The sequence below is a fragment of the Pterocles gutturalis genome, unplaced genomic scaffold (assembly GCF_000699245.1).
Source record: "Pterocles gutturalis isolate BGI_N339 unplaced genomic scaffold, ASM69924v1 scaffold13518, whole genome shotgun sequence".
In the NCBI taxonomy this organism is placed as follows: Eukaryota; Metazoa; Chordata; class Aves; order Pterocliformes; family Pteroclidae; genus Pterocles; species Pterocles gutturalis.
In genome coordinates this window covers 19432-29370 of record NW_010118250.1, presented here as the reverse complement: position 1 = coordinate 29370, position 9939 = coordinate 19432, and the positions used below count along the sequence as shown (strand labels likewise).

General features: G+C 43.6%; 1 protein-coding gene across 1 annotated transcript in view; it reads right to left on the bottom strand.

Annotated features, from left to right (window-relative positions):
* Nucleotides 1-3026: 3026 nt before the first annotated feature.
* Nucleotides 3027-9939, bottom strand: part of LOC104463703 (mucin-5B) — a 24232-nt gene continuing 17319 nt past the window's right edge. The window contains exons 25-32 of the mRNA XM_010076132.1: nucleotides 9394-9498; nucleotides 8744-8784; nucleotides 8060-8182; nucleotides 7020-7115; nucleotides 5656-5784; nucleotides 4745-4784; nucleotides 3955-4078; nucleotides 3027-3398 (exon numbers count right to left, since the gene is read on the bottom strand). Of these exons, the coding sequence (XP_010074434.1) occupies nucleotides 3224-3398; nucleotides 3955-4078; nucleotides 4745-4784; nucleotides 5656-5784; nucleotides 7020-7115; nucleotides 8060-8182; nucleotides 8744-8784; nucleotides 9394-9498 (833 nt within the window). The 3' untranslated portion in view covers nucleotides 3027-3223. The remainder of the gene's footprint in view (nucleotides 3399-3954; nucleotides 4079-4744; nucleotides 4785-5655; nucleotides 5785-7019; nucleotides 7116-8059; nucleotides 8183-8743; nucleotides 8785-9393; nucleotides 9499-9939) is intronic.

Here is a 9939-nt window from a genome sequence, read left to right as displayed (position 1 = left end):
GCCACAAACCAAGAGGCAAGTCAGAGTTCATCTCATGATGGTAACCCAGGCTCGGAGCACACCAGGGACATGATAAAGTGTCTTGTTCACCCGACATGAAGCAGCACCTCTGGCAAATATTTATTTAAGCAATATGGGACAGCACTTCCCGGTGTGTTGCCTCAGAAGGGCTCAGTGAGTGGGAGTACCATCCTCGCACGATAAGAGAAGAATGGCTGCAGGCTGGAACCAGCTGAGCCCTGGCCCGGCTGGCTCAGCGGAACGCTGGTTCTCCTGGGGTTACCCTATTCAATCGGGTGTGCTGATGTAAAGAATTCACGCAAAAGGAATAAACAGTACTTGGAGCGATGCCACTGATGTTTCTTGAGTTACGCCAGGGAAATGTTGACTTGCAGAGACTGGTCACTAACTGGAAGAGACGGCCTGGGGCTGCAGATGAGGGCTCCACCATGCACTCATGCAGCAGGATCTTGGTCAAGAAAAGCTTTCCCAGGGAAGCTTTTCCTGCAAGAGCCGCCTGTGTTCAACTTTGCCAGTTCTGGTGCGGGGCTTGGGACACCAGCCTAGAGGACACACAGACTTTAGCTGCAGCCCAGCTCACTCTATGCAGCGGCAATGCTGCTGCGTTCAGAGGCAGAGCCACTCAGCAAGAAGGGCCAGCCTGAAACTGGCTCGTTATGTTTATTTGCTTTCAGTGTAACTCTTTTCCCCAAGACTGAGCAGCTTTCAGGCTGATTTTTGTTCCTGTGCATTTGTGTGTGTGCGGGTGGGTGGAGGTGTTTGACCCATTGACTGTCTCTGAGCTGAGGAAGCTGGAAGTTCCCATTAAAGCTTTGCCTTGCTGGCTGCATCTTGGATAAAGAGGGCTCTGCACCTCTGAACAGAGGACCGATGAGTTCACTCTAATGCCCAGCCATCAGAGCTGTAAACAGTATGGCACAGGCCAGTCAGATGCTGGACTGAGTGGGTCACTCAGGTGTAACTGGGAACGGAGAAGGAGCATGTGAGGTTTCACATGATGGTCTGTTCAAAAGCACGCTGGAGATGGGAATATACCTTTGGTTCCAGCATTTCACTTGCCTGAAAAGCAAAATGCATGCCAAAAATGAATAGGAAAGCATGCCTTTAAATCAATGCCATTTTCTGTTTCTGTATAAAGCATCATCACTGAAACGCACAGGAGAACAGAAACCTCAGTACACCTGGTAAGACTGGATTGTGTTTTATGCCCTTCTCCCACCTGAGAAAATGCAAATGGGAAAGGTTTCTGATCATGTTCTTGCTAAGCCATCCTGCTGAGAACTATTGATTTGCAGGGTTTACATGAGTGTATGTCTGACCACTTACAGAGTCTGTTTACTCTTCTGATGACAAAAGCACTCAAGAATGATTCCTTCCCCCTCAGGGAAAGGCAAGGAGGAAAGAAAGGAATGTCCTTTTTTGCTGCTGTTCTTTGCATCGTAAAAGCGTGCGTGCACTTGATTTCTATCAGTAAGAACATTTTCTGGGCTAATGTGAAATTTATACAAGAGCCTCACCGTCAAGCAATTGCAACACATGCCCTCCAAGGAAGTTGCATTGCATTGACAGTTAACCAGATTATTTGGAGATATCTACAATTCATAATCAAGCAAACTAGTCCACTGACTAGTGCAGAGGAGTTGGGTTCAGTTTGATGATCCTTACGGGTCCCTTCCAACTTGAGATGATCTATGCTACTATAATTCATTACTTCAGCACAAACACTGTGTTGGATTTTGTTGTCCGTGTTTCCTGAAGATCCCTGCAGTGTGCCCATTCCGACTGTGATCGTTAGGTACACCCAGCATCTCTTTTATTGTTTATAAGGAAACAGAATAAAAACAAAGGATGAAATTCACCTCCTCTGACTTCAGCTAAGACAGGCTCTCAGAATACCCAGTGCTGAGAAACTGGTAACTTCCCAAGGGCTCTTACACCAGTCTGAGACAAGGCATTACAGAAAGGACCTGGAGAATTAGTTAAACACTCTGAGCTGAACCCTGCAGAGGCAGAACACGGCCTGCCCCATTGCATCCCAGTGATGACCCAATAACCATGGGACTCTCAGGTGAGAGTGGAGAAAACCATGTACCGTTCAGCTCCTACGCCTGTTCAAAGCCAAGGATTGCCATAATTTCGAGATCAGCAGCACCATAACAAAACAGTACGCATGAAAGTAACCTGACATCATCTGAAATTATTTATTATTGAAAAGAATTAAAGATTACCTGGGGCTCAATAGCTGCAGAATTTAAAATGCTAAAGGTTAATGCACTTCATACCTACTTGCCCAGTTCAAAAGCTTTCCCTTCAAAACAATTCCCCAAAGCCTCCACACAGCAGGCTGCAGGACACGGCACTCTAAGAACGTCACAGTCCTCAGTTCTCTTTCAGGGCAGAAAAGACCAAATTGCTCGAATAGCTGAAGCATCTGCTGTCCTTGAGTCCGCCCATTGGACCATTTTGATCCCTGTCCACATACTGTCACCAGTACCATTGGATGTGCTAGCTGGGATGTCCAGTGGGGAGACTGAAGACACAGCTCAGAGTCTGATGTTGGCAAATAATCAAAACCCGCAGAGATAAGGACTGACAATGAGGGTGCAAATACAGTAATTTTGTCATGTGTAGGTAAAACATGTTTTTACCCTTCTGATGCAGCACTCACTGTGCAGAAGGAAAAAAGCTTTCCTCCAGTGCCCTGCAGTCAGAGCCACAGTAGGTTCAGGACCACTGGGGAGAAGAACACAAACGTGCCCCTGAGCTGAGTCCTGCTGCTCCTGAGCCGTAGCTATGGAAGTGATTGCTGTTCCTCTTCTAAGGGAAATTAAATCATGTGTGTGGTTATGGTTTTACGATGTGTACATCCTTCAGGCAGGACTTCTGAAAGGCGTCAGCTATCTCTAGAGTGTCTTGTAATAACCTTGGTTTATAGACCACTACGGGACTAAAGACATTAACCACCTTGCCCGATTAGTAGGATCACTGAAACAGGAGAACAAGTCCTCTTTGAAATGCAGTTTATTCTACAAACATTTAGATTAAATTCTTGAGATAATTTCCATAACTGCATATAACACCAGAAGGAAAAAGTGCAAGAGGGAAGTATGGTCATTTGAAGGTTACTCACAGCTGGTTTCTAAACTACTCACTTGCTAGAGAAGCATTAAATGGGAGCTGAAAGGTTTCCTTTAGCTTATGCTCATGATCTCCTCTTGGGGCATTTTGTTTCCACACATCCACATTCATCTACATGCACATACGTGAATTTGACTGTCTTACGTTCAGAGCAAACCAGTTCCACCTTCACTTTGTGGCTCCTTTTTTCATGGCAGCAGATGCATTTGTGTTCCATTTCACTGGCCTCAAAGGAATACCTGCAGAAATGAGATCTGCACATCAGCCTACTGCCTGCTGCCTTCCCAAACTGATCCATATTTGCTGCTCTAAATGGAGGCATGTCTGAGGAGAAGATGTGCAAAATTTTCCTATTTTTCTGCTTATTCATAATAGTCTTTCCTCAGGATGCTACTAGCCATGCAGGGCCAGATCCTCTGACACCAGCGGGGAAAATCCCAGTGACTTCACTGTTACTGATCAGGCTCATTCTGGCAAGACAGAAAGAAATTCATGCAGAGACCAAAGAGTAGGAAAAAAACTCCACTAAATACCAGAACTGTTAAAAAACCACTTAAGGACATGTTTAAGAACAAGTAGTTAAATTTAGCTGATGTCTTTTCAAAGGGACCTGTTTTCCTGACTAAGATAAGGCACTCCTGTCACACTAAGGACATGTAGTCACATTGCTAACGATGGCTCTTCTGCAAACTCAGTTTCCCAACCAGGGAATGGGACAGACAGCTGCAGCCCACTGGGGATAAGAACCCAGGAAGACCAGCCATGGGGGATGACAGAGAAAGGTTTCCTACTTACACAGAGTATGTACTGCACGTCCCCTCACAAAAGGGCACCGGGACCGGAGCAGCCGACTTGCAGTTGTCATGAACGATGTACTGCTCTTTCACGTTGCGTTTGCATTTATGCGGCAGGTCAATACCTGTGTGGGAGAAGACTTCTTCAGGCTGGGGAGTAAATGTTTGGAAAGGTATCTGCTAGGAAACCGAGGGCAGATCATCCTACTAAAACTCTGCACGGTTCAAATGCATCACCAAAAAAACCAACGAGAGTGCAAGGAGGCACTAAGTCAGCAAAGCAATTTCCTGCTGGTCAAGGCACTTTGCTGTTTGTGGACCAGCTTAAATTAATACTTATGGATAAGTTCATGTAAAGATATTGTTGAACAAAGGCCTTAAGAAGGCATGAAGGGTTTGGTTTTTTTAAAATTGCTGTAAATGACATTTGTGACTCAATAATGACATATGATTTCTGGGTGGATGCTACAGAAAAAGACCCTTTTTTTCCATGAAATTTTCAGATGGAAGAATCCAGACCATATTTTCTACAAATTTTATTTTTGGGAGTATAGTTCAAACTAACCGTATTTCAGTTATTTAAAAATGAAATCAAAGAGTTTTAGTGTCCCCATGGGAAGAATGAGGCAGATTTTTAACCTCAGCTGTGATGTACAAACCAGCTCTACTGCTGTAAGAACAGGCTTCCAGTCTGGGGAAACTCCAGAATTTCAGCGCACGCAGAACCAGGACTACAAGCAGGGAGAACCTAACAGTATTGCAACAGGGAATCACTGATTTAATGCACTCACATGTCTTACAGCAGCCATCTGAAGTCACATCGACTGTTCCCTGTAATGAAAGAAAACGGAACCAGAAGAGTTCAGATGCATGTATTGCTCAGCAGCTGGTAGCAACAATGAGAGTTCATGTGTATTCCTCATCTCTAACCAACAGCGATTTCTCATCAAACTTATTGTTACTTATTATATCTAAAACTGCTTAAAAAAAATCCAGCAAGTGAATTTTCTTAAAACTATATATCCTCTCACAAGCCAGGTGAGATGCCCTGTAACACGTCTGACCTCATGCAGGTGCTACAGAAGCCAGCACAAAAACCCAGCCCCAGAGAATGGCAGCAGCTCCTGGAGTTAAACAGCTTGACCTGCACAGAACCTACCCCAAAGCTAATTCAAGTCTTTATCCCTGCTTTGGTTTTCACATCTGCTGCGAAGCCCTACAACACTTTTGAACATTACTGGAAACCACTACTTGCTGGAAGCCAGGGCTTGAGTGATACCCCTTGCTCATTCATGTACCCCTTCTTTGCTTAGTGATGCATCCTGTATCAGAAGACACTGTGTTCATCAGTTCCCCAGGGGTCCATGGTGAGTCACCACTTGCTCAGCTGCATGTTGTAACACTGGTGTTCTTCACATGATGAAAAAAAACCCACCTTGCTATTGCCCCTATACTCTTCTCTTCCAAGTTCCAGTGCTTACCCCATAATAAGTAAAATGTGTGGGTTGTTTGCAAATAGTTTTGTTTTACCTCCATGGGACGCTCCATTCAGGGCTGGAAAAGCACGTTTCTTTCAAACAAGGATGATCAGTTCAGAAAAATCAAGAAATACTGAAGTGGCTTATTCAAAAGTCAAGAAAACTCCCCAAACAGCAGCAGGACTTATTCCAGAAGACCTTTTTTCTGTCTCTAAAATACTTACAGGGACACAGTTTGATTCTTCAAATGGTAGGCAGACCTTTACTGTACTAGTCAAGGAGAAGTGGCCCGCTGCTTCAGTGCAGGTGTACTGTGTGCAGTTATCATACGGAGATTTATAACTCTTCCCAACCTGAATAAAATCAGGAAAAAAAACCCCAACTCAATATAGTATAGAAATAAAAACAGGATAATGCCACAGTAATACAGTCAATGAACCGTGAGAGGGACTGGGTTGTTCATATCACTCTGAAAGTGCTGAGATGCCTGGAACTCAGATCTGCAAACTATGTGCCACGCTCACTCGCTATCAGCCTGTGCAAAATCCCTTCGGTGGCCACCAAGGTGGAAAGAATCAAAAGCTGGCGGCAGAATGAGCAGAGAGGTGTGAACAGAAATGCCAGAAAGTAGGTGTGTTAATGTTAATGATTCTTCTAAAGGATTTCAACAGTTTTCTTGTTTAATACATGGAAGGAAAGCAAAAAGTGTGAAAGAGGAGAAAAGTCTTCATAATAGAGGTTAATGGATAAATGCAAAGCCTCCTCATGGAACATAAAAACTGTATATTGGAGAAGCTAGCTTGCAAGATGAATTATCAAGGAATAAAAGGATGAAATAGAAAAGATGCAGACCACAAGAGCTACCAGAGAAGCGAGAGCATGTAAGCCAACAGTTACTGGTTGAAACAGCACCATAAACCATTCACCAGGGCAGCTAATAAACCCGAAGAGCTAGCCTGAGGCTCAGCCCTTGTTTACACAACGCTGCAGCTCACGGGACATGATGTATTGCCTGGGTGTGTTACCAACCCACACTACCCCACAGCAGCTATGCCACTTGTGATTTCTGCCTCAGCAAACTCAGAACCAGAGGTAGTACAGTTCTATCAGCCCCCTCACACTATTTAGACCTGTATCTCCAGGGCAGGATGATGGCACTGTTTCCAGACCGGAGCAGTGTGATGTGAAGCCAGACGTATCTCTGCAAGAGCAGTATCACACAATGTCACCATCCCCTCCAAATTCTTTCTTTCTATTGCATGTCAGAAGGAGGGGTGGTAACACAAGGCTTTGAGCAACCTGGGCTAGTGGGAGGTGTCCCTGCCCATGGCAGGGGGTTGGAACTCGATGATCTTTAAGGTCCCTTCCAACCCAAACCACTCTGTGATTCTATGATTTCCATTCCTGACAGAGAAGCATAATAATTTACAGACAGCAGCTGTATAAACTCCTACATTTACTTTGGAAATACAGACATTTTAAAATCTCCTAGAGGTCTTCCCAGCCTCAAAATGTTGAACACTGGTTCAACATATGCTGAGGTCTTTTTGATAATTCAGCCTTGTGTGCAGAGCAAGGGACTGCATACCTCAATGGTCACGTTGCCAAATGGAAAGTTCGCCACACATGCCACTTGCTGGCACTGGCTGCAGCACTGACCCTCCTGTTCCACATAGCGGAAACCCTGTAGGAATAAAGCTCCATTTAGTCACATTACCTGATGTCTTGTTCATGAAGCACCTTTGGATACAAGCAACACACGAGATGGCAGAGGAGATGAGCCAACCTCCTGATGTAATTTCTGTTATCTAGAGAAACCTGCTGGAACCACTTTAAGCCTGACAACCAAAGCTGACAATTTATTTCCTTTATCGAATAGTGACTTCTGGGCACTTCAGTTACCATGAAGACCCTGTCATTAGCTATTCTTCTTGGGGCTAACACATAAGTCAGGGCAAATAAATGAATTCAGCGTTTGATTCCTTGCACAATCTACCACCAGTACTTGCTCTGCTATGATTATCCACAAGGATTGCTGTTATCAGACTTGTGAAGATCATGCAGCAGTTATCTCCTCCCCTGTGTTTTAGGTACCCATTGGTTTCTTGGGTGGGTGTGCGTGTGGCTGGCTTCAGGATAAAGGATAATGGTTTGATCTGTTTTTAGGACTGGGGGTGTGTCTGGCATTATCTGGGCAAGAATGGAAAAGAAAGCACTCTTTGCTTACATTCTGTAATAGACTGAACAGTTTGTGTGCACTCTCAGCTCATGAGTACCAAGAAGTGTCTGGAAAGCTATGAAGCACTGTGCAGGTTCTTTACAATCACAGTTTTTGAGCTGACAATGGGCAGCACCAACAGAATGGCACAAATGTTGTCTTTCAGCAGCTGGACTTCTCTTTAACATGTTTGCAATCGTTCTCCCTCAGGGTATCTTTCCAAGGGTGACCTCTTAAATTTTCAAGAGTAAAAATAACCAGCACCCTAAACAGGACTTTACAAAAAAATCTAATAGAAGATTGTCTCCTGCTACCTTTCAGTGAGGAAGCAGTTATACCATCCCATTTTTACAGTACATCCCTTCGACAGCCACTGTTGGTGGTCAAGGAGGCCGAGCGTCAGTGCTGACCTGCTGGCAGGTGGTTTGGCATTTCACCGGAACACACTGGATGCGGTTGGTCTGTGTCACAACGTCCTGCTCATCTGTGCACACACAGTCCTCACAAGAGCTTTTAGGCACCATTGCCCCAGGCTGGAAATAGAGAGGCGAGAGGAGACAGGCCATGGCAAGAATTCAGTAGGTTCCAGAATAAACACACATCCCCTGGACTATCAAAAATGAATGCTTATGCTTGGGATTTATTTTTGGAAGAAGTTCCCAAAATGAATACCTCCAGATCTCTAAAACGTCACAGTGTCAGTATCACAAAACGAACACAAGCCTGACACTCCCAAGTGCATCAATTGCATTAAATGAGTTATTATATTATCTCATAAATTCCATGCATCAATTTTCACTCAGTTTGACTTAGTAATTAATCTTACAACACCCAATGAGATTTAAAATTTGTATTCAATCACAATTCTGACTTTCTGACTCTAAAACATAGGTAAGATCTCATTTAGTAAGCAAGCTACTTGTCTCTAGCATTACTATTCAGTAACATTTCAAATAGTACATTAGACTACTGGCAGGGAAAAACTATGGGCTGTTCTAATCCTGCTTTTTATGTGAGTGTTGACAAAAACATTTAAAAAATTCTGACTTAGGCAGCACTAACCTGTGGAAAGAAGTGTCTGGAAGAAGACCTACCTTAAATTCAACTCCTTCAGAAACACATACACCTTTTGGTACTGCAAGAAAAAATAAAATGAAAAGGATGTGCTAGGAATGATGTAAACAGTTGCTGTACTCATCTCTGAATTGTGAGTGATTTAGAGAAGACAGAGTAGAACTGAGTTTATTCACCAGCCTTAATAGCCACACAAAAGGGAAAAAGTAACAGTATATTGTGATAATTGTTATTCGGAAGCCCACCTGTAGCATCTGCTCAGATGTTATGCATGAAGTGGGGGGTAATTCTATATCCTGGTATTTTCCATAGGGAAAAATCTATTTATCTCATTTTTTTTTAACCCATACTTGAAATGAGTTGAGCTTTTCTTTATCATTAACCACCTTGCTTGTAGCAGAGCCAATGGGAAGCTGTGTCAGGTATATGAATCTGGAAAAAGAATTTGGCAGCAGAGCTTTGGGATGGGTTCAATGTAACTGACACTCAGTATCTGATCAATAACTCAATACTAGCTACAGAGAGACTGCACCAGTTACTACACCTCTTACGCCAATTGTAAAGGCTGAGAGAGAAGAGGAGAGGCTACTGCTTGTGGTTTTGGGTCATTTAGGAAAAATGAAACAGGTCAAGGAATAAATAAAACACCTTAAGGAAACATGGTACTTACTGCAGGAGAAAATAGGACAACAGCCATCCTCAGATATAGCAACCACTGGATGGAAGCCTAAGTCACATGTTGTTTTGTTGATAACACAGGTTTTTATATCGCATTCTGCAATAAACAACAGAGATAAAGTAAGCCAAAGCATCCCATCCAGCAGTGTTACTTGCACACCAAAGCTTGAACATCCAAGAAATTGGGTAGAAATAGATTATTCTTGAACCGCCCATTTTTAGTATTTGGGACATGTTCGGGTAAATATCTCTAAGCTTGCTCTACTGTAAAGCTCTTCCCTGGACATAAACTTCTGGCCCTTGTTCCTGTTTCTCTTCCCCCACTGGATGACATCTCTAAAAATCTAACCACCTTCATCTCAGACAAGTGACAGAGAAACAAGTTGGATAAAGGTAAATGAGTTAGAGACTGAAAAAATGAAGAGTCATAGAATCATAGAACGGTTTGGGTTGGAAGGGTCCTTAAAGATCATCCAGTTCCACCCCCTGTCATGGGCAGGGACACCTTCCACTAGCCCAGGTTGCTCAAAGCCTCATC